The 24,334-nt window shown below is 41.4% G+C and overlaps 1 protein-coding gene across 1 annotated transcript in view; it reads left to right on the forward strand.

Annotated features, from left to right (window-relative positions):
* The window catches only part of LOC144500977 (breast cancer type 1 susceptibility protein homolog), an 88,129-nt gene extending 69,049 nt beyond the window's left edge, over positions 1-19,080 (forward strand). Inside the window, exons 21-24 of the mRNA XM_078224476.1 lie at positions 1,051-1,108; positions 13,816-13,889; positions 15,713-15,773; positions 17,244-19,080. Of these exons, the coding sequence (XP_078080602.1) occupies positions 1,051-1,108; positions 13,816-13,889; positions 15,713-15,773; positions 17,244-17,356 (306 nt within the window). The 3' untranslated portion in view covers positions 17,357-19,080. The remainder of the gene's footprint in view (positions 1-1,050; positions 1,109-13,815; positions 13,890-15,712; positions 15,774-17,243) is intronic.
* Positions 19,081-24,334: the final 5,254 nt, after the last annotated feature.

Genomic DNA, 24,334 nt, shown 5'->3' on the forward strand with positions numbered 1-24,334 from the left:
GACACAGCCCACACAAGTTACTCGATTATTAGTATACCTCTTTAGAGAAACCTCTGTAATAAGGGGTAAACAAAAATAGTCTGGAGTTAACAGAGGAATATATTTATTATCTTATCCATTGTTAATGCAGAGAATTAAATCTTTTGTTTCCATGCTTATCCTCCCTATTGACTAATTAGCAAGCTGTTTTCTGTTTCGGCTAAGATAAGAAAATTTTGTTTTTAACCAAGCTTTGGAAATCAAGATGTTTTACATACCCATTCATCACCAAGACCTCTCATTTCCACCTCTGCAATATAGCCTGTCTCCACCCCGTTTCAATATTAAAGACCGCATCCATCTCTTTTGTTGCCTCTCGTCTCAATTTCTTCAATGTCCTTCTTGTTGACCATCAAACCTTCGCTTTCCATAAACCCTTAACTCATCGAAACTCAGCTGCTTGAATCATGTGCTGCGCTGGTCACCCATTGACTCTGTGTCCCAATGTATGAAACCTAAAATTAATTGTCCTCATCTTGAAATCTCTCAAAGGCCTTCCTAATCCTAATTCTGGAATCATCTACACCTTTGGCCTTGCATCTGCTTTAGCTCGAGCCTTTTTAGCCATTGGTAGAGCCTTTGAGTGCCTCAGCTCCGTTCTCTGGAACTCCCTTCTTGAACTCTTTTCCCTATTCGCATCTCTCACCTCTTTAATTTTACAAAAATTATAATCACAACCCCTTTTTTTGCCCAAAGCTTTGGACATGTTTCAAAGTTAGGGGTACTGTGGAAATACAATAAAAGTGGTAAATGCTGGATAAACTCAGCAGGTCTGCTTCTGTCGAAGGGTCACAAGGACTCAAAATGTTATTTCTTGTTTCTCTCTCCACAGATAGTGCCAGACCTACTGAGTTTATCCAGTATTTTCTGTTTTAAGATTTCCAGCATTTGCTGTATTGTTCTTTTATATTAAAAGCAATGTTGTTTACATTTAATATTGAGGCAATTATCTATACTTGATAAATTACCACAAATGCTTTTGCTAATATTTTTTTAAACATTGTTTTTCAGCTGCTGTTAAGCCAATATGAGATTTGCTGCTTTGGTTCTTTTACAGGAATGAGTAGAGGTAAGAACTTATCAGTTACCTGCCAGACTGCTGTGTGAGTAATTAAGACTGAAACTATTAATGGTTGATTTTCTGATCCATGCAAATTTTGGTAGGTTACTCTGGCTTTCTGGTAAGAAAATGCGTTAAATCCGTGCCAGTTACTACATAATGTAAATTTATGTAGGTTTTATGCCTAAATTAACATTAAATCACTAGATTGATTCCAGAGATGAGGGGTTTGTTGTATGAAGAGAGATTGAACAGTTTAGGCCTACACTTTCTGGAATTTGGAAGACTGCGAGGGAGATCAAATTGAGGTATATAAGATGATAAAAGGTATGGATAAAGTAGATGTGGAGTGGATGCTTCCTCTTGTGGGGCATTCTAGGACGAGAGGTCACAGTCTTAGGCTAAGGGGTAGCAAATTTAAAACAGAGCTGGGGAGAAACTACTTCTCCCAAAAGGTTGTGAATCTGGAATTTGCTACCCCAAAGTGCGGTGGATTCTGGGACAGTGAGTAAATTTAAGGAGGAGTTAGACAGATTTTTAATTGGTAATGGGTTGAAGGGTTATGAGGAGAAGACAGAAAAATGGGGATGAGGAGTATATCAGCCATGATCAAATGGTGGAGCAGACTCGATGGGCCGAATGGCCTAATTCTGCTCCTATATCTTATGAGCTTATGAAATCAGTGCTTCATTCATGGCTATACTAAACCAGGGCCTAATGGATTCAGGTGTCCTCAAGTTTATAAATGTACATTTGAAAAGTGCAGTATGAATTATAAGCTTTTTTTTCAATAAGTGGAATGATTCCACAAACCTTTTTTTAATGCAGTTATTGCCTGTTTAGAACATAAGCAGTATATTGCGCCAGTAACATAAGCCTTTGTGGTTCAGTGTGTCTTGCATATAAATAGAGAATCTTGTATAATGGCTTGTGGACAACGCAGAGGGCTAGCATTGGTGTTTGAGCATGCTGATGTGGTTGGCCGTTGGATTTATTTTCTGGTTCCACGACTATAGCATTGTGGATTGGGGGTGGCCGAGTGGTATTATTTCTAGACTGTCAATCCAGAAACTCAGCTGATGTTCTGGGGACCCGGGTTCGAATCCCACCATGGCAGATGGTGGAATTTAAATTCAATTTAAAAAATCTGGGATTAAGAATCTGCCGTTGACCGTGAAACCATTGTCGATTGTCGTAAAAACCCATCTGGTTCACTGATGTACTATAGGGAAGGAAATTTGCTGTCCTCACCTTCTCTGGCCTACATTTGACTCCAGAGCCACAGCAATGTGGTTGACTCTCAATTGCCTTCTGAACAAGGGCAACGAGGGATGGGCAATAAACATTGACCAGCCAGTGACACCCGTGTCCAACTAATTTTTTTAAATCCTCATGGCCATGGAACTTAATTAAGTGATGTACCTATTCAATGTACAACTGTTTATGTATGTCATGAGGATTTTGTGAAGAATTTTTGTTTTGTAGCATGTTTTACAAATATTTGGTACTTTTCATAAAGGTATAAATGGTTTGCACTCATGGGCGGCACAGTAGTATAGTGGTTAGCACTTCACAGAGCTTCACAGCTCCAGGAACCTGGGTTTGATTCCCGGCTTGGATCACTGTCTGTGTGGAGTTTGCACATTCTCCCCATGTCTGCGTGGGTTTCCTCCGGGTGCTCCAGTTTCCTCCCACAAAGATGTGCGGGTTCGGTTGATTGGCCAAGTTAAATTGCCCCTTAGTGTCCTGGGATGCGTAGGTTAGCGGGTAAATATGTAGGGATACAGGGATAAGGCCTGGCTGGGTTGTTGTCGGTGCAGACTCGATGGGCCGAATGGCCTCTTTCTGTAGGGTTTCTATGGTATTACAGATCAAATCAGATGCAAGTCATTCAATTAGAAAATGGGTGATCCGGACTTCAAGTTAATTTAGCTGCTTTTACACTCCATATCTTGATACTCTAACCTAAGAACAATCAATCAAACTCAGTCTTTAAAATTTCAATTGACTTAACGTGGATGGCCAATTGGAAGTGTTCCTGATTCAGTTCTGAAACTCTCTCCTTCTCCAGCTCTGATTTCAGCATTCTAACTCAGTTCTAGGTTTCCCCCACTAGAGGGAATAGTCTCTCTGTATCTTCGGTATTGAATCCCTTTATCATTTTAAATAGCCCTGACTAAATCGCCACTCAACCTTCTTAACTTGAGGAAATACAAACTATGCAACTGTCATCATTAATTTAAGCCTTGTTTGTGACAGTTTTAACTAATGCCACTGATTTAAATTGCAAAGTTTCTTCTCCCCAGTTCCCTTTAGGTATTTGCTGGTTGTTGAGTTATAGTTCCACAAGTGCCAGTTTGTTTTCCACACTATCTCTCTTTCCAAATGATCATTATTCATGTCATTAGACTTGTGTTAAAAGGCTGTTTGACAGCTGGAGTCAACTCTTCCCTTGCCTGTGTCCACTCTGGGGATGAAATCAAGAGAGGAGGAACTAAGAAACTGTTGTGCTTGGGCAGCACACTGCAACTCTACCGCATAATGATGCAGAGTGTTAGGACACCGTTTAGTGCCTGCAATGTCCACTTGGTGCGTTTTGTTACCTTAACTATGCTTGATGCCGCCACCACAAAGCAGGGTCGGGCTGTTTCTCATGAGAGGAGGAAAATTGAAGGAAGAGTTTACCCTTCCTGGTACCCCTCACCTTTGTAAGCAGCTGCTTATAGCGCCTCTTTGGCTGACTTATGGAAACAGGTTGCCTGAGCACCTATTTGACCTGAGAATGGTGTCTACTGTGGAAAAATTGGAGAGGGGAGGGGGTGGTGGGGGAAAGGTGGTGGGAACACAAATACTGGGAGCAAAAGCAAAAAATAAAATACCCTTTTTCTTGGTTGTAGAATTGTAGCCCAGAAGAGAATCTTATCACTTGTCCCTGAATACAGAATTTCATCTACATCACCAAAACTACTTTCCTGCAAGCCACCAGCATTTTAAAAATAAATCAAAACAGCTGTGCATCTGGTCTCATCTTCACTAAGTGCCAACTGTAACCATGGTAACTGCGATTACCCTTAAGCAGTCTGGAATATCAGTACAAAATCAACTCACGAGTGTACAGCTGACCCAAACAAAAAATGCTCATGCAACCTATAGTCTGCTTTACCGGGTACTTTCTGAATGAAATGGGTGAAACAAATTTCCCACTGCAGTCAAATCAGAAGACTTGCTGTCATCGCTGCACTTTCTTCAAACAGCACAAGTTCTGCAGTGACGCCTGCCCTTTTATTCTCTTCTCCGTACTGCACAACCATAACATCCGGAAATCTGTAACTAAACTTGTCTTGGTACATGTAATACTTGTCCGATCGACCATATGGAATAGAATCCCTACAGTACAAAAGGAAGCCAATCGGCCCATCGAGTCTGTACCGACCACATCCCACCCAGGCCCTATTCCCGTAACCCCACGCATTTACCCTAGCTAGTCCCCCTGACACAAGGGTCAACCCAACCCACACATCTTTGGACTGTGGGAGGAAACCAGAGCACCCGGAGGAAACCTCCACGCAGACACAGGGAGAAAGTGCAAACTCCACACAGACAGTGACCCGAGGCCAGAATTGAACCTGGGTCCCTGGCGCTGTGAGGCAGCAGTGCTAACCACTGTGCCACCTGTGCTGCCCTAATGTCACAGGTAAACTTGTTGAATACCATAAAAGAATCTGCATCATTCATTAATATCCCTGTCATTCAAGTTTTGTCATTTTTGTTATTGACATAGAATGGGCAGCTCAAAAGCAGGCCATTCAACCCATCCACAGTGTTTATGAGCATACTGGTGGGACTAACGGAGGCAGAAAAGAGAAAACTATTTGGCAATCATTTGCCACACCTTCAGTGCATCTGCGGTGCTACACAATTGGCGAATTATTGTTGAAGCATTGTTCTTACATCGGCAATCGTGACAGCTGGTTTGCACATTTTTAAAAAAAATCCCACAAACAGCAATTACATTCAATATGCTCGTGAAAGGCAGTGTTGGGTGAGGACTCAATGTTACTCATGTTGCAGAGAAATCTCTACTTCTCTTTGTATAGTGCCATGGTCTACTGCCCCAGTTGAACGTATAGATGGGATCTTGGTTTAACATCAGAATCCATAATTGTTTAAAAATGGAGCATTGAATTAAAGCAGAATTGCATGGGTGGCAGATTGACATCCGGACACTTGTGTAGGTGTATCCACACAATAATGTACTTTTTATGTTGCGTGATTAAATACTTAGAGCAATATCTTTATTGAAGTAAACCTCTGATTTGGTGCTCCCAGCTATTTTAAAGTCACCTTTTTGATTGCCTAAATGGGATAAGGGTTAATAGGGTTTCACTCTCATGGGTGCCTGGAAATTTCATCCCTAATGATTCGATTATAGTGTGAACACATTTCACTTTATGCTGAAGGTATGTTTTAATCTGTCTTTACCCATGTCTCCTAACATCGCCCAACCCAGCATTGTTACCATAGAAAATCATAGAATCCTACAGTGCAGAAAGAGGCCATTCGGCCCATCGAGTCTGCACCAACCACAATCCCACCCAAGCCCTATCCACATATCCCTACATATTTACCCACTAACCCCTCTAAACTATGCATCCCGGGACACTAAGGGGCAATTTAGAATGGCCAATCAACCTAGTCCACACATCTTTGGACTGTGGGAGGAAACCGGAGCACCCGGAGGAAACCCACACTGACACAGGGAGAATGTGCAAACTCCGCACAGACAGCGACCCGAGCCAGGATTTGAACCCAGGTCCCTGGAGCTGTGAAACAGCAGTGCTAACCACTGTGCTACTGGGCTGCCCTAATGTCACAGGTAAACCGGGCTGCCCTAATGTCACAGGTAAACTTGTTGAATACCATAAAAGAATCTGCACCATTCATTAATATCCCTGTCATTCAAGTTATTAGTGTTATTGTTTTCTTCTTCAACTCATGAAAACTGCAGGTGCATTTAGAGGAATTAACAAATAGCACTTTTTAAATAAAAAAGTCCTCCCCTGAATTTGTAAATTCAGCCAGCTCTCCAACTCCTGATAGCATTATCAGGCCTTTTAATTAAAACCACTACCTGACTAACAGTAGAAGCTTGGTGGCAAACAGGTGAAATTACTGTTAAAGATTTGACTGTCAAGTAATCAGAGTAGAGAGTTGTATGTTTTTTTTTCAACAACCTTGACGCCTATGTTAGATTTGGAAGTGGAACCGTAGTTTTTGACACAGAATGGAATCCAGTTCCTAGAGGGTTGTAGATCCATGGATCTGATCTTAAATTGTTGGCCTCACTTGAAGCTCATAGCGACGGGTGAAGCTGTGGTTATGCCACTTCGTAGGAGATAGCGGTCGGAGCTCTTCTGTAGTTGTCTGATGATGTCCTTAGTTGCCACATGTGGAAAAAGATTTTCTTTCCCAGTACTAACATCTCAACTGGAAATTAAACATTTTCTCACAAATGGTGAGGTTGATGGAACCTTCTTTTACCTTGTTTTCTGGTAATTTGGTAAACCATTTAGTAAACATTGCCAAGATAAGAGAGTAAAGTTGCTCCTAGATCTTGTGCTCATGCCATCTTTGACAAACTGGCAGCCCCAATACCCAGAAATACTGAATTAGTCTTATTTGTAGTGTTTTAATGACAAGTACATCCATCTTTTGTTATCAAAGCCAATGGGGGGCACAGTGATTAACACTGCTACCTCACAGTGCCAGGGGACCCGGCTTGAATTCCCGGCTTGGGTCACTGTGTGTACGGAGTCTGCACATTCTCCCCGTGTCTGCTTGGGTTTCCTCCCAGTGTTCTGGTTTCCTCCCACAGTCCGAAAGACGCGCTGGTTAGGTGCATTGGCCGTGCTAAATTCTCCCTCAATGTACCCGAACAGGTGCCGGAGTGTGGCGACTAGGGGATTTTCACAATAACTTCATCACAGTGTTAATGTAAGCCTGATTACTAATAAATAAACTTTAAACTTAAAACATAAACTTAACTGCATAATGGATTTTTCCTTACTTTGCCATTTATGCAAACCACCAAGAACTCTGCAGTATGAGCTGTAAGAATATATTATCTCTGAAATGTAGCTATTCTCTTGCTACTGTCATTTTTAAGTGTCCTGTGCTGTCGGCTATGTAGGTTCATCTTAAACTCTCATGTTCTCGAGAATGTTGAGCAGATATAACAATTGTGGAAGTCATTGATAGCAAATGATGGATGTACTTGTCATTGAAACAATGCAAATAAGATTAATTCAGTAGTTGTGGGTATTGGCTGCCAGTTCCAGCACCAGCTGTTAGTGCAGTCCATGTTGCTGCTGCACACAACAGAGTTAATGGTTGTGATGTCGTTGCCACAAATGGTAATTTGCAGTTGATTACCAGGAAATTTGGTGTATTTGTGTATTATCAGATTACATATTTATTTGCTCGAATTGGACTGTGAATTCCATTCAGAATTATTAAAATATCAATCAAATGCTTGACTAATATCTTCATTAATGTCAGGGATCGATCTCAGTCATCAACTACAAGATTCTTAAATTGCCCACTTGCTATGCTTAGGGTTTCTTTAGTAGTGTTATTTACAAAATGAAAGCATCGGCCTGTCAAGATATAAGGGATTATATCAATTTTAAGCCATTCTTTTTACAGTTTTGTAAAAGGGTAATTGTAAAAAAAAAACTGTGTGAAGTTTAATGTCTGTATTTGCTCAGTCCGATGATTTTATATGGGCTCTCTCTCTCTCACGAAGATGATATTGACCTTGCAAATGTTTTGATAAAATATACCACGTTCAAGGATGATTTACAGCAAGTGACCCCAGGAAGACCTCTTCCTTTCTTGTGCATCACTTTCACTGCATTTCAAATGTCCACAGCCCTAGTCGTGCACAATGGGAATTTCAGATTGCGGTATGCTGCATGCTCACTGGTTAAGTGCATGTTTAACCTTGCGCGATGGGCTTTGGAATATTGGAGCTCTTTGTTGGTTGATGGCTGGGGTGAGGCTTCGACTGTGCTACCTCTATTGGAGGTCATGGGTCATTTTGCTTACTCCCATTGAAACTTCAAAAGCATGCTGTGCAATAGGCAGGAATCTCCTGGGCATTCTGGTCTCGTTCCCACATGCCTTTAAACCATCCTGACAAAGGAAAATAAACTACTGTTGTGTGGAGACCACACACCAGTGATTGGTAATCTGAGGCTTTTTGGGTGCCTCCTCAAACACTCGAAAGAGTGAAAACAGCATTAATAATGGTTCATTAGTAAATAACAAGCTTCAGGATGTTATGATAAATTTAACTTGCTTTCTTCAGTTTCTATGAGCTGCAAGTAGACACATTATACCTGACATTTCATCGGTGCTGCGCCCACACATTTTGTTTTTTAGCATCAGTTTAGCAATAATGTGTTGATTTCAGTTTTTGTCATCTTTATTCAATTTCTTTTTTATTTGCTTATCTGCATATGAAGCAGTTCGTAAACAAGTTTAGAAAAAGACTTCTGGTACTTTTTGTTCAACAACAAATATACAGGATTATGATTACCTTGCTTTATTTACCCTTAGTGTATTGGGGACTCTTAAAATGACTTTGTCAGAATTTTCATGTTTTGCATTTAGAGTCCCCTAAATATCTATGTTTGCCCTCTCCTATGCGTGCTGCCTTCTGGATTTCATCCGCAGACCTTGGGATCATAGAAATCATAGAAGCCCTACAGTACAGAAAGAGGCCATTCGGCCCATCGAGTCTGCACCGACCACAATCCCACCCAAGCCCTACCCCCATATCCCTATATATTTTACCCACTAATCCCTCTAACCCACACATCTCAGGACACTAAGGGGCAATTTAAGCATGGCCAATCAACCTAACCCGCACATCTTTGGACTGTGGGAGGAAACCGGAGCACCCGGAGGAAACCCACGCAGACACGAGGAGAATGTGCAAACTCCACACAGACAGTGACCCAAGCCGGGAATCGAACCCGGGACCCTGGAGCTGTGAAGCAGCAGTGCTAACCACTGTGCTACCGTGCCGCACAGGAAGGATCACTTCCACAATTATAATCACAGCCATCACCTGCACTATCCCAAAGTTAGACTATGACCAGTCATAATCCAGTCTTGGATGAATCACCATGTCCTCAAGTTAAACATCAAAACAGAACCCATTGTCTTTTATCTGTGCCGCATATGCTTGCCACCGATTTCTATTTTTTAAAAATTCGTGGGACATGGGCGCCGCTAACTGGCCAGCATTTATTGTTCATCCCTAGTTGCTCTTGAGAAGGTGATGGTGAACTACCTTGAATCGCTGCAGTCCATGTGCTGTGGGTTGACCCACAATATCATTAGGGATGGAATTCCAAGATTTTGACCCAGCAACTGTGAAGGAACGGCAATATATTTCCAAGTCAGGATGGTGAGTGGCTTGGAGGGGAACTTGCTGGTGTTCCCATGTATCTGCTGCCCTTGTCCTTTTAGATGGAAGTGACCATGGGTTTGGAAGATGCTGCCTAAGGACCTTTGGCGAATTGCTGCAGTGCATCTTATAGATGGTACACACTGCTGCTATTGAGCGTCGATGGTGGAGGGAGTAGATGTTAATACATGTGGTGCTAATCAAGTGGGCTGATTTGTCCTGGAGCTGCACCCATCCAGGCAAGTGGGGAGTATTCCATCACACTCCTGACTTGTGCCTTGTAGATGGTGAATAGGTTTTGGGGAGTCAAGAGGTGAGTTAGTCACCGCAGTATTCCTAGCCTCTGACCTGCTCCTGTAACCACTGTGTTAATGTCCCTCCCCATCCACTCTCTCTCAGGTTGAGTCATTCCATTTTCAGCCTTGGTGGCCTATTCAACCTCAAGCTGAAATCATCTGATCTGCACATCCTAACAAAATACTACTGTGTCAGCAATCGTAACATTATCACTTCTGCTCCTATCTCAGCTCAGTTGTGACAGAATACCTCATCCGTGACTTTTGTTTCCTCTGGATTTGACTACTTTATTACCCTCCTGCTGGCCTCTCATTTTTTATCCTCCTTTTCTGTTGAGGAGGAAACTCTTCGATCTTGGGTATTAAAAACTATGTTTGGCATGTTTCAGAATTGTTTGAGCAGGTGGACTTCAATTTCCAGCTTTGACTGTACCAATTCCGCACAGGGGAGAAGTTCTGTGAACTTGGATAAATAATGTTTCGTCAGACTTCCATCTCTTCTCCTTGGAGAGACGAAGGATGAGAGGAGACCTAATAGAGGTGTATAAGATGTTGAGAGGCATAGATCGGGTGGACTCTCAGAGGCTTTTACCCAGGGTGGAAATGTCTGCTACGAGAGGACGCAGGTTTAGGGTGTTGGGGGGTAGGTACAGGGGAGATGTTAGGGGTAAGTTTTTCACACACAGGGTGGTGGGCGAGTGGAATCGGCTGCCGTCAGTGGTGGTGGAGGCGAACTCAATAGGGTCTTTTAAGAGACTCCTGGATGAGTACATGGAGCGTAATAGGATGGAGGGTTATAGATAGGTCTAGAAGGTAGGGATGTGTTCAGCACAACTTGTGGGCTGAAGGGCCTGTTTGTGCTGTAGTTTTTCTATGTTTCTATAAGATTAGAAATGGCCTCCTCCTGCACTGTAGAGATTCTATGATCACTTTCAACATTCAGTTCCTCCACCAATGATGCACAGTGGCAGCAGTGTGTATCATCTATGATGCATTGCTGCACACCTTCCAAGCCCTAACCCGCTACCACCTTGAAGGACAAGGGTGGCAGACACATAGGGACACCACCACTTGCAAGTTTCCCTCCAAGCCGCACACCATTCTGAATTGGAACTATATCCCAGTTCCTTCACTCTTGCTGGGTCAGAATTCTGAAGCTCCCTTCCCAACAGCATGGTGGGTGTACCTCCACGATAGGCAGTGGTTCAAGAAGGCAGATCACCAACACCACCTCAAAGACAATTAGGAATTGGTAGTAAATGCTGGCCTAGCCGACGACACTCACATCCCGTGAACACGTTTTATAAGGCTGTGTTTGCTGCTAATGCGCAGTTGTACCAATGTGATGCCATTGTGAGCGACAGAGACCAGGACTCTACTCATTTCTCTCAATCTCAGTGTGAAGCTTATCCTCTTCATTCGGTTTCTCGTTTTCTTTTAAGCAAAATTCAAACTCTCAGCAGTCCTGACCACTGAAACCAGCTGACTTTTTAAACATGTAAATCCTGATCAGCGTCAGCATTTTCCGGAGAGGGAGAAAGAAGAGGAGAGAATTGAATGCAAATATCTTGGTGGGAAGAAAGGAATTGTTAGTCTTATCATATGATGTTTCAGAGGAAAACCTCTGTGGAAAATAAGCAGAGAAGTGGCAGCATTGTTCCAAAACTACATAACTGCTCTCGGCACCTTTACTAACGGAACAGAAAAGCAGGCACTCTGACCTCCATACTTAATTTTCCAATCTGCACCATCATCCCAGAAGACTGTGTACCGTGATAATTGAGGTCCTTGTTTCCTTTTTTTTGAAACCACATTTAAAATAAAGGCTTTAAAAAATGGGTTTTCGGTGAGTATCGGTGGCCATCCTGCGTTGGCAGGAATCGCAGTGTTTAAAGAAAATAAAACTGTTCAAAAGTTATTGTCGGTGGTCTGTGTGACTTAAAATGATGATAAATGAATCACTCTTGATCCTAAATTCTCTTCCATGAACATCATGCATACGATTGCAAGTTTCAGTTCATAAAAGCTACCTGCTTATGGAAAAGCTTTTCTGCTCTAAATACAAGTTGAGTGTTGATCCAAGTCTGACCTGTAGTAAAGTTATAGAATAGAATCTCTACAGTGCAGAAGGAAGCCATTCGGCCCATTGAGTCTGCACTGACCACAATCCCACCCAGGCCCTATTCCCTTAACCCCACGTATTTGCCCCTGCTAATCCCCTGACACTAGGGTCAATTTAGCATGGCCAATCAACCTAACACGCACATATTTGGAGTGTGGGAGGAAACCAGAGCACCTGGAGAAAGCCCACTCAGACATGGGGAGAATGTGTGCAGACTCCCCACGACAGTGACCCAAGACCGGAATTGAACCCGGGTCCCTGATGCTATGAGGCAACAGTGCTAACCACTGTGCCGCCCCGTGCCATCATGTGGATGTCCCTGCATCTGGCCCTGGATTTGAATTATCAGAAGTTTGACATTGGTTTTCCAGCACAGCCCCTGAACAGAAAAAACATTGCACAGTAAATGGCAATGTTTATGGACCCAAGAGATTGTACTATTCCATTCTGGGCAGTATATTAGGACCATGGACCAAGTATAATAAAGTAAAGTTTATTTATTAGTCACAAGTAGGCTCACATTCAACCAAGTGCAGGAAAGCAAAACCACACTTGATCTTAGCCAAAAGGTCGAGAAGCGGTAGCCCATAAACTGCCGCTTGGGCACCCTCACTTCCTTGGCCACTGCCTTTCACGTGCATCTTGCTGCACATGTCGGAACAGTCACCCTGACTAGGCAGTGGATTGCAGTGCAACTGGCGTCAATGAAGTTACTGTGAAAATCCCCTAGGGTTCACCAAAGTGAAAAAATAACTTTTTTCTTATTTAAACAGAGAAAGTTAAAATAGAACCTGATGGAGACTCTCAAAAGTTAAAGAAGGTTTTTGAGATGGCTTTTAAAAAAACAAAGCAAAAGCTTCATTTCCACTTTTTGGCGGACCAATAATGATAGGCATATATTCAGAAGTGTATTGCTAAAAAATGAAACTGAAGATTAGAAGACAGAATTTCACAAAGCAGGTATTTAGAAAATTACGTGTGTCTATTGAGGTGGACACTAACGTTGTTTAAAAGGAAGTCAATAAGTATTTCAGAAGGAAAAATATGAAAAGATATAGCAAATTGAGATTAGATTATTTAAAGAGCTGGCATTCGCCCAAGTTTGATGCTCTGAAAGACTTACTTTAGTGCTGTCAGTTTTTGCATTATAGAAATCGTACTCCATTCTATTTGTATTTGTGTGTGTGTGTGTATATTTGTGTCATAAAAGCTTCCGCCATTTCTTTTTTTAAAACAAAAATGTTATTGTTGTATTAAGATGGCCAACTTTCCATGCAAATACAAGGGGTAATTATCTGGTTTTATGTTAACAGTGTAGAGCTTTCCTGGGGGCATGACCATTGGGGAATAATAGGGGCATGGCTCCTGATTTTTCTTTTTTGCCCATTAAAATTAATGGACAGAAAATTGGACGCAGCACATGCAGTGTTTCTAGGTATAGAGTCCAATGGGTAAAATTCTGCTTTGGGAATAGTGAGCACTTGTAGTTCAAGGCACTCCAAGTAACACTAAGAAGCTTTCAATATCAAAGAGTACAGTGGAAAATTAGACTCTAATTATTCTCTTCTTATGAGGATCATAGATGGTTACGGTTTCACGGGGATGAGGATTAATGGCATTGTACAATGCCTGCATAAGGTCACACTTGATGCATAATTATTTTTTCCTCAATTGTTTTGTTTCCTACGCAACTGAGGTTGGGAATTGAAGCTGAACAAATTAATTTTGAATTGTGCTGGAAGTTTAAAGGAAACTCCAGTCTTGCCATCACTGTAAAATGTAGGTAGGAGACATGTCAGAAATGAATATTATTCTCTTGCAGATCAACTGGAGTGGCTGGTAGAACTCTGCGGTGCTTCCATAATTAAGGAACCTTATTTATTCACCTATAGTCCTGTAAGTACAAGATAATATGCCTTAAGGTCATAGAACCATTAAAATGAGAACATTGGATTTGTGTCTTAATGGAGAGAAATTGAAATCCCGTATTATTAAATACTACATTATGTCTGCCTAATGATTTGGGGAGTAAATTGAGCAGTTAAGCTATGATGCTTTTACATTCCCCCAAGGCTGTTGGCACTTTCTCCAACTGCCTATCCATCTTCAAGATCTGGAGGAACTGAAATTTCCTCCAGCTACGTGTCACCACCAATGAAGCTTTCCTTACATGACTCTGGAACTGAGGATGGTGCTGCATAAGGGTTTGCAAACATCCTCCCTGACTTGTTGTCAGGCTAAACCTAAGGATGCAGAGCTTAGTATATGACTTGACCTCGATCTCTGCTTCCTACCCCACATCTGTTCCGTTACCAATCTTTCTCCAAAACATCCTCCACTCCTAGCTCTTTTTTTTTTGCATTGCTGAAACTATTAACCTGACAAATCTTTACATTTATGGTTTGGTCCACGAGAACATTAAAGGCTATGGGACAACTTATCAGGTTGCTTTCTCCTTTAAGCAGCAGGAGTATTATTCTCCCAACTTGCACAGCGGTTCTTCTGCAATTTCTTACCACCGCGGACCCCCCCCCCCCTGCCCCCCGGAAAAGATAAATAGAAGCACAAATGGGGGAATAGTGCAGGGTGTGTGGAAATTCTCAATGTCTGCCATTATTTTGTGAAAAAATGTTGTCAAATTTTATGTGCACTTTGATTACTTGTGCCTTTCTTAGAAATGTGAAAAACGATGTAATTTTGCATTGGATGAACGAGCAGGTAGATGCGAGTCTGTTTGTGGTGAAAGCTGACACTTCATCATGTGAACCGCATTCTCTCCTCATCTATACATTCTATAATATGATGCTTCTTTGTGTTCGGCCAAGATCAGCATGATCAATCTCTAAATAAAATGTGACCTTTTATCATAGAATCCTGCAATGCAGGCCATTCAGCCCATCGTGTCTATACTGACTACAATCCCAGCCAGGCCCTATCCCCATCACCCCATGCAAGGGGTTTAAAAATTTAAAGTTTATTTGTGAGTCACAAGTAAGGCTTACATTAACACTACATTGAAATTACTGTGAAATTCCCCTAGTCGCCGCCACACTCTGGCGCCTGTTCGGGTCAATGCACCCTAACCAGCACGTCTTTCAGAATGTGGGAGGAAACCGGAGCACCCGGAGGAAACCCATGCAGACACAGGGAGAACATGCAAACTCCGCACAGACAGTGACCCAAGTCGGGAAATTGAACCCGGGTCCCTGGTACTGTGAGGCAGCAGTGCTACAACCACAGCCTTCAAAAATCAGGATCTCATTAGCTCTGAAATAAAAATAATAAGAAATTATATATTTGTGTAGCTTTATGAGGCAAATGTTTTGGTTTGGTCACTTATTTAAAAAATATCATCTGAATTATTCTGTTCAGAACTAAATCTCATTGTATGCAAATTGGGTGTGAATTCTATGTTTTATCATGACCAGCAACATAGTTAAACTTAATCTGGAAATGCCATTAAAATCTGTGAAGAGCTCAAAATATGATAAGAATATATTGATATGATGAAATAGTGGATGCTGAAAATTTTGCATTCTAGAAAAGCTATTTTTCTTGAACAAAGTGTTTTCTTTCTCCTGATACAGAATTTAAAGTAACTGCAACGCATTAGTTGTTGTATAAAACACTTATTAATAGAATGGGGATGATTTTGACACTGTCATTTGTAATTTTCATTAACTGTTTCATCCCCGATATATACCTTTTGCTTCTGTCAGGATCGTACTGCAGTAGTTGTTGTGCAGCCTGATGCTAATTCAGCAAATACTGACTATGAAGGTGAGTATACAGTTAAATCTATATCATTACTGCATGGGATATGCTTTTATTGAAGCACAGTAAACTATCAGCAAGCATCTGTTTTGCAGCCATGAAATTTTGCATTTGATAAATATCCTATTATTTGGAACAAATCTATCCCTGTAACAAAGACTCGTGATACTGGGAAAAAATTGCTGAACTCTAATTCCTCTGTAGTAGCTGAATAATGGATGTGGTACATGTGTTTGAAACAATTCCAGGTTTGGTGACCTACTTGTAGGTCCAAGATGTCTGCTTGTGCTTTGCACTTAAAAACAAAAGAGGTGAGAACATAGTGAGGTGAATGGAAGAGAAATAAATGAGTGCTAAAAGAGCAGACCCAATTTAAAAGCTATTTCCATCTCCACAGCCTTTCCAGTCGAGTGAGGAGTCGTGTAGATAATATCTGTTGTAGATTTAATTTTTTTCAAAAAAAAAACGAGATTTGGCGAGTCTCATAGGCATGTGGTAGATCAAGTGTTTCCATACTGGGTTCTACAAGATCCCTGCAAGGGTTCCATTGTCAGTTTAGCTGGTGGTGGTGTGTAGGGGGGAGTGGGCTTGTGAAGAGCCCAGGCCAAGGAGGGTGGGGTCCCCGAGAGGATCTGGGGGGGAAAGGAGGATAAACAAAGTTGAATAACAGAACTTTTTTGTTATTAATAAATGCATACATATAAGACGAAGACACATCTTTTAAGTTTGTTTTTTAATATTTATATGAAAACCTATTATAAAACGAATAGTGGTATTGTCACTCAACTGGTAATCTAGAGACCCAGGGTAATGCTCTGGGGACTGGGTTTGAATCCCATCACGGCAGATGGTGAAATTAGAATTCAATAGAAATGTGGAATTAAAAGTATAATGACCATGAAAACATTGTTAATTGTTCTAAAAACTCATCTGGTTCACTAATGTCCTTTGGGGAAAGAAATCTGTTGTCCTTACCTGGTCTGGCCTATGCGTGACTCCAGATTCATAGCAATGTGGTTGACTGTTAAATGCCCTCAGGATTGGGCAATAAATGCTGGTCATGAACAAATAAAAGAAATCTGTACCAATTGCACAGTAATAGTCATTTTTTGTGGTTTAATTCTTCAATGTAATAAGGTTCTCGGGTTTATTCAGTACTCTTGGGGAGCTCGAAAGGATTCTGCGGCTGGAAAAGTTTGGGAAGACTGTGGTGGAGCAATAGACTCCCAACAGATTGAGTTCAATTAGTTTATATAAGCATTTGCATCCAGACTTTCTTAGAGCTTGGTTTCACGATATGGGTTCGTTTCCATTTGTGTGTGTTTCAGGTCAAGTAAAGATTGATAATGTTTACTGTGCTTGCCACAGAGGGATAATTAATGTTCATAGGGATTATTTTTAAATGATTGACGCTTTATATGAAAACCTATTATAAAACGAATAATGACAATGTACAATGTCGTAATGTTGTTGCAGCAATCCAGAGACAATACAACACCATTGTAGTTACCAGAGAGTGGATTTTGGACAGCGTTGCTTGCTATCAGAACCATCATCTGGAAGCTTATCTGGTCTGCCATCCACATTGAAAGGCCGCACAAAGTGGGCATTCTGAAGATGTGTATTTGTTATTTAAATAGAATGTAAATAACAGAAAGCTGTGAATTGGTTTCACATTATTAAAAGACTGAACAAAATTGTGATCATAAAAGCAGGAGCAGAGAGAAACTGCATTTTAATTAACTTGTTCAAATTTATTTTGTTGTTGATCTTGTAGTCTATGGTTTTCAGGGGTGATCTGGTGCCATTTTCAAATACTCGAGTGTTAATACCATAATATTCTATTATTAAATGTTGGGCCCAATGAAAAGCTTTTTTTTTTTTACATGCAATCAAAACAATATTAAATGGTAGATGTAGACCTTCACTATCTCACCAACTTGTGCATCGCATCCTTGTGATAAAATTCAGCCTCAGAAGTAATAGAGAATAGTGTAGATTGAAGGTGATGGCAATTCCATTTAGCAGCCTCGCCAGCAGAAGAAATATTCTAATCCACAAAGTCTGTAGTTATTATACTAGCATTTTTCAGTTACTAATGCAAAACAGCTCTCTATTTTAGTAAATCCTTTTGCTATTGCGGATGAAAATTATTTTTAGGCTCAGTTTACGTTTAAACATACCTGTTCCCTCCAGCTTTCCCCCCACTTGACATCAACCATGGCTCAGTAGGTCGCACACTTACCCGAGTCAGGGGTTGAGAGTTCAAATGTGGCTTCGGGGACTCGAACACCAAAATCTAGGCTGACGCTCAGCTGTTGGAATTACCATCTTTTTAGCAAGAGGTTGAGCCAAAGCCCCTTCAGATCTTGGGTGGATATAAAAGGCCCCATGGCACTGCATTAAAGAAGATCCAGGGGAGTTATCTCCAGAATCCTAGCCGATTGCTATCCCTCAAAATAAACCATCACTTGCTGTTGTGGGAGTATGCTGACTGCCGCTTTCCTACGGTTCAATGGCTGTTTCAGAAGCACTTAAAATTGACTGAGAAGTTTGTGTAAAAGGTGCTACGTAAATGCAAGTCTTTCTTTCACTTAAACCTCCCAGGTGTCCGTCTTCTATTTGTACTGTCGCCACAGAATTCTTTCACTCAGACAGATCTGCAGTTATTGTTCCTTCGTGTATTTAGAGCTATTTTTCAGGGGTGTAGAAGGAAGGCTCAATAAACTATAGCTCCACTTTAACTAGGAAATAATTGTTGCTCTTCATTTAATGAAGGCAGTAGTTTTACTTTTTAACCTATGCTGTCTCAATTGATCAGGAAGAAAGGCCCCATCTTTTTGGCTCTTAAGATCACAGTTCTGAAAATATTAACTTGGTAAGTTTTGCAGAATGTATCAATGATTGATTGAAGGCTTAATACCACCAACTTATCTTAATTCTTTTTACTTGTTCACCCTGATTCCAGTTCTGCCCTATGATAAAAATGGCAACTAATTTGGAGTTCATTTCTATCCACTTTATGTATGATGTTATAGACTAATGTGGAATGAGCACCTCCTTCTGACAACATGACTGAATTTCGGAACTCTGGTGCTACAGTAGAGATCTGTACCAGCTTCTTTGCACCGATTGCTGGCCCAGTTTATCACAGGCTTTCATTTCCCAAATGTGTGGGTAAAATGGGACAGGCTGTGCTCCCGATGCACAATGTAACTTTTTTTTTGTACAGAGATGTAAAATACCTTTATAAGCCTTTGTATAAATTTTGTGCAATTGACAATAGTGATTAAAACAAATTACGAACATTCTCAATGAGGCTGCCCTTTGTAAATTGAGTTCACTCTACTTTGCTCAAAATGGTACAAAATCACGCACAGCCAAGTCTCTCTTAATTATAGTTTCAGGGACTGGAAGGCTAGGCAATTAACTGCAGGTAAAGTTTTTTTATGAGCAAGATAAATTGAACTGTATCTGCATATTTCTGGTTGTCCTCAGTAGAGAGGTATCCTTTGGGAATGAAGCTGCTTGAAGTATATAAATGAATAGAGCAACCAAAATCTTCAAAAATGGGGCTGCAGTCTAAAATGTAAATCGGTTTACATTTTTTTTAAAGCAGTGTCCCTAGGAATGAATTCCAGAGATTCATGTGTAACAATTGTGTTGTAAAGTAGTATCTTACCAACTAGGTTCCGCTATCAGATATGTGTAAAGATAGGAGTATTTTGTTCCACTCTTGTATCTATTTTGAGGATCTGTTCACACTATAGAATTACGTGTTTGTGTATGTGTGTGGTAAGTCACTCAGTTTGATTATTGCCTGAAGAATTCTGCTGTTTGCAAATAGTAGGTGCCATTCTGCTGAAGTAAAGATATGTTCCATTTTAAGGCAAAACAAATCCAACTGTTAAGTGAACACAATCTCTGCTCACTCAGTTTAATTGTTTAATTGACTAGAAATGAGTAATTTACTTGTCCACCCTCTTGTAGATGCAGCACTGCCTCAACAATGTATATGGCGCCTTCAAAGCAGAAATTCACCCCAAGGAGCTTCATGGAAGTGTAATCAAAACATGAGCTGAATCAGATGGGGAAATATTAGAAGGGGAATCAAAAACATGGTCAAAAAGTGATCCATAAAGGGGGCCATTGAGCTTCTGTCTGCAAATACTACTTTATCGCATTTCCTCTATCCAGAATGAAGCAGGCAGAGCAAGCATGTAAGGGATTGCAGGGTTCCATTGACTGCATGCACCTCATGTCAACTCTTGCCATGTATGTTGTGGAAAAGAGACATATTGCTGAAGCCTAAAGGTGTGCTTTCTTGAAGGAACACACATTCAGGCACAGGGAGCCATTCTCTGCAAACGAAAGGAATATGTTCAAGCCTTGTATCTTTTTAGGATTACCTGGGAGCTTGGGGAGCCTATAGTTCTCTGTTGCTTTCTCCATGGCAACACCTCGGCCAATCAATCAACTTTCCAACCAGTCAGCACCTTTTCACAGTGGTTAGCACTGCTGCCTCACAGCACCAGGGACCCAGGTTTGATTCCCAACTTGGGTCACTGTCTGTGCGGAGTGTGCACGTTCTCTGTGTCTGCATGGGTTTCCTCCGGGTGCTCCAGTTTCCTCCCACACTCCAAAGATGTGCTGGTCAGGTGCATTGGCCATGCTAAATTTTCTCTCAGTGTACCCGAACAAGTGTCGGAATGTGGCGACTAGAGGATTTTCACAGTAACTTCATCGCAGTGTTGATGTAAGCCTGCTTGTGACAAATAAATGAACTTTAAAAAAAACTTAATAAATTGTGATTGTTTAAAATTTGGCATTCTTGCATTTGTCCTGCTGAGTGCAAGATGAAAAGCTGCTGCAATATGCCTTTCTCTTTTCACCAATGTTTAAGGTCTGTACTACCAAGCAACTCTTGCCATGTAATGGGGATTTCATTCAGTCCCTCCCTATGTAGTTAGTGTGTGATCATAGGCAGCACATCACAAAGGCCAATTCCTGATGGCAGTCCCGGTGCATTCATTTTGTGAGTCCACTCACTGTGCCAGCTGTGTTTCGACCATCACAACAAACCAAAAGGCGGCCACTGAGCAACCAGGGCTATCTGCTGACCACAGGACTCCTGATTCTAGTCCACAACCTCCACATACGTACTCAATACTCATGATTCTGGTCCACAACCTCCACATATGTACTCAACAGGCATATGAGAACTGTGCTCCCATGAGAAAGCTGAGAGCAGACCATTAGTTTTCTGGAGCAATGGTTCTGCTGCCTGGACCACTGGAGGAACCATGTAGTGCTGAGCTGACTGGCTCTTAAGATTTATGATCAGTCCCAGCAGAGTTTTTGCACATGAAAGGCTGTGCCAATTGGACCGGACCAGTAGTTGGCTAGCCAAAACCCATTCCCCAACTCTGTCTGGTAATGCTGAGGGAGAGAAAATGTTATACGTTTTTTTTTGTTAACAAAAGCAAGATAGAAATGGAAGATGTCCCAAACTGACGAGAGTAATGATATTAATGTGAGAGGGAAGAGATCAAGCTCTAAAGCTTCAGAATGACTACCAAAAACGGCAATGACAATTTTGAGATTCATAGTTAATTATCTGAAGATTTGAGAACAGGGCCAGGATTAGCCTGAGCTGAAATCTTGTGCGACGGACGTGATAGTGATTTCAGGCCGGGTAGCAGAAATGACCAGTGTATTTTTTTAATGAATTGTTAATGACACCACCCAGAAACCTATCGCAATATTAAATAACTAATATAATCAAAGTTAATGGCAGCTTGTTTTATGTTTTTAAATTTTATGGTCAGCTGATTTTTTTTTGTATTAAATGAGCCCTGCGTGATTAGAGTCAATGTGTGATAAAAGCTAACATTGCATTATTGCAATGTGGTTAACAAATGTACCGGCTTTGTGCATCTGCGGCTACATTTAACACGTCTTCACATCTGTGCAATTCATTATCTTCCCATAGAATTCTGAATAAGTGTCTTCTTAATGCCTATTCTCCAGCTTAATGCCATCATAGCAAATCGTGGAACTTTAAAATGCCATTTGCTCCAGCTTGCCTGCCTGCTTTTTTTGACTGACTGACTGTAACCAATTCATCCCCTCAGAGCCTCTAACCTGCGTGTTTAATGTCCGGAGGCGATGTTCTGCATTATTCAAATATCGGTATTTGCGTTCAATGGATAATCCTTCCATTGTGTCTGCAGCGCAGAATTGATTGTATTTAGTTTGATTATCTTCTTCTGTGCTTATCTCGCTAACCTTCAGTCTCATTCCTAAACAAATGTTCGTGCAGCCGTTTTTTTTTATCAACATTGCTGTAACTGCTTGTTCTGAGAGTCTTTTCTGCATACCCTTGGTAGGTAGGGAGGAGACATTCCTTCCAATTTCTAGTCTCAACTGGCATTTGCAAGATTTGACTTTTTATCCTTCAGTTCTATGGTGGAGTCTGCCTATATCTACGATTTTTAAAAAGCGAGATTATAAACAGCTTTAATTGCTTTTCCCATACCTTGAGGCTCTAAGTTCCAACGCCAGCCTCAGTATTTTTCCTTAGGGGTAATGTATCAATACACTTTTGACAGACTTGTAGGATGCATTCCTAAATATTGATTCTAAATAATTGGAGATGTAACTAACTTTCCTAAACTGCGGACAGGTTTTGACTCCAGTCATGTGTAACGCATTGCACAAAACACAACGTTAGAGTATTGTTTTGGGCTAGAATCTTGGCTGAAAGTGTAGGAAAACATTGCTGGTTTGGGATTTTTTCTTGGACAGGCTGATTATAGTGGAAAGGTGCAGGAACAACCTCTAAGCAGTGTGGCAGCTGTTACACAGTCCTAGTCCTAATTTCACTGATAAACTAGAATTATGCAAATAAAATTAATTGACTGTCAGATATCTGTGGCACAGATGATGTGAATTATTCTGACAAATGATCGAGGCCACAATTTTGTTCACTGCTGTTAGGGCGGCGCGGTGGCACAGTGGACTGCTGCCTCACAGCGTTAGGGACCCAGGTTCAATCTGGCCTCAGATGACTGTGTGGAGTTTGCACGTTCTCCCTGTGTCTGCTTGGGTTCCCTCCGGGTGCTCCGGTTTCCTCCTACAGGTCCGACAGACATGCTGGTTAGGTGCATTGGCCATGCTAAATTCTCCCTCAGTGTACCCGTATATGTGCCGGAGTGTGGTGACTAGGGGATTTTCACAACTTAATTACAGTGTCAATGTAAGCCTACTTGTCACAATAATAAATAAACTTCAACTTTAAATTCACCTTCAGTTTTGTTCAATTCTGATGAAGGGCCACTGACATTAACTTTGTTTCTTTCTTCACAGATGCTGCCTGACTTGCTGGGTGCAGCATTTTCTGCCTTTACCTCAATTTTTAAAATGTTATATTTTCCCCCTATTTCTTATCACAGGCTCTTCTGCTGTATAATGCTTCTTGTCAGCACCAGACTTCATAAAGCCCCTACAGTGCAGAAGTAGGCCAGTCAGCCCATCAAGCCTGCACTGACAACAATCCCACCCAGGCCCTATTCCTGTAACCTCATGTATGTACCCTGCCAATCCCCCTGACTCTAAGGAGCAATTTAGCGTGGTCAATGCACCTAACCCGCACATCTTTGGATTGTGGGAGGAAACCCACTGCAGACATGGGGAGAACGAGTAAACTCCACACAGTCACCCAAGGCCAGAATTGAACTTGGATCCCTGGTGCTGTGAGACAGCAGTGCTAACCACTGTGCCACCATGCCGCACTTTGTCCAGGGCCTTTCATTTAATTGGAAACCATTAGATATTTGAAATGTATTCCTTGTTAACAAAGCATTCTGATCATAAAATAAATCCCTCCAAAATATGGTACTTTTCTTTAAGACCAGAAGTAGGAACTGCTATTGTACAAACTAGAAGCAGGAGTAGGCCATTCAGCCCCTCGAGCTTGCTCCATCCTTTAATACGGTCATGGCTAACGTAACTGAATAACCTCAAATCTGCATCCTGTCTACCCTGATAAGTTATCACCCTCGCTTAACAAAAATCTATCCACCTCTGCCTTAAAAATATTCAAAGACTCTGCTTCCACCACCTTTTTCAGGAAGAGAAAGACACTCAACCCTCTGAGAGAAACAATTTGGCCTCACCTCCATTTTAAATCAGTGACCCTTTATTTCTCAGCAGTGACCCCATAGTTCTGGATTCTCCAGAAACTATCCGTTCCCCCGTCCACCTTGCAAAGACCCCTCAGGATCTAATAGGTTTCAACCTAACGGCCTCTCACTCTAAACTCCAGCAGATACAAGCCGAGCTTGTCCAACATTTCCTCATGAGACAACCAGCCCATTTCAGGTATTTGGCAAACCTTCTTGAAACTCTTCCAATGCAAAGAAAGCATCCTTGCTGGTTGTATCACAGCTTGGTATAGCTCCAAGAGAAACTACAAAGAGTCGTGAATGAAACCCATTCCAACCAGCCTCCCATCCATTGATTCTGTCTACACTTCCCGCTGCCTCGGAAAAGCAACCAGCGTAATC

The sequence above is a fragment of the Mustelus asterias genome, chromosome 11, assembly GCF_964213995.1.
Source record: "Mustelus asterias chromosome 11, sMusAst1.hap1.1, whole genome shotgun sequence".
NCBI lineage: Eukaryota > Metazoa > Chordata > Chondrichthyes > Carcharhiniformes > Triakidae > Mustelus > Mustelus asterias.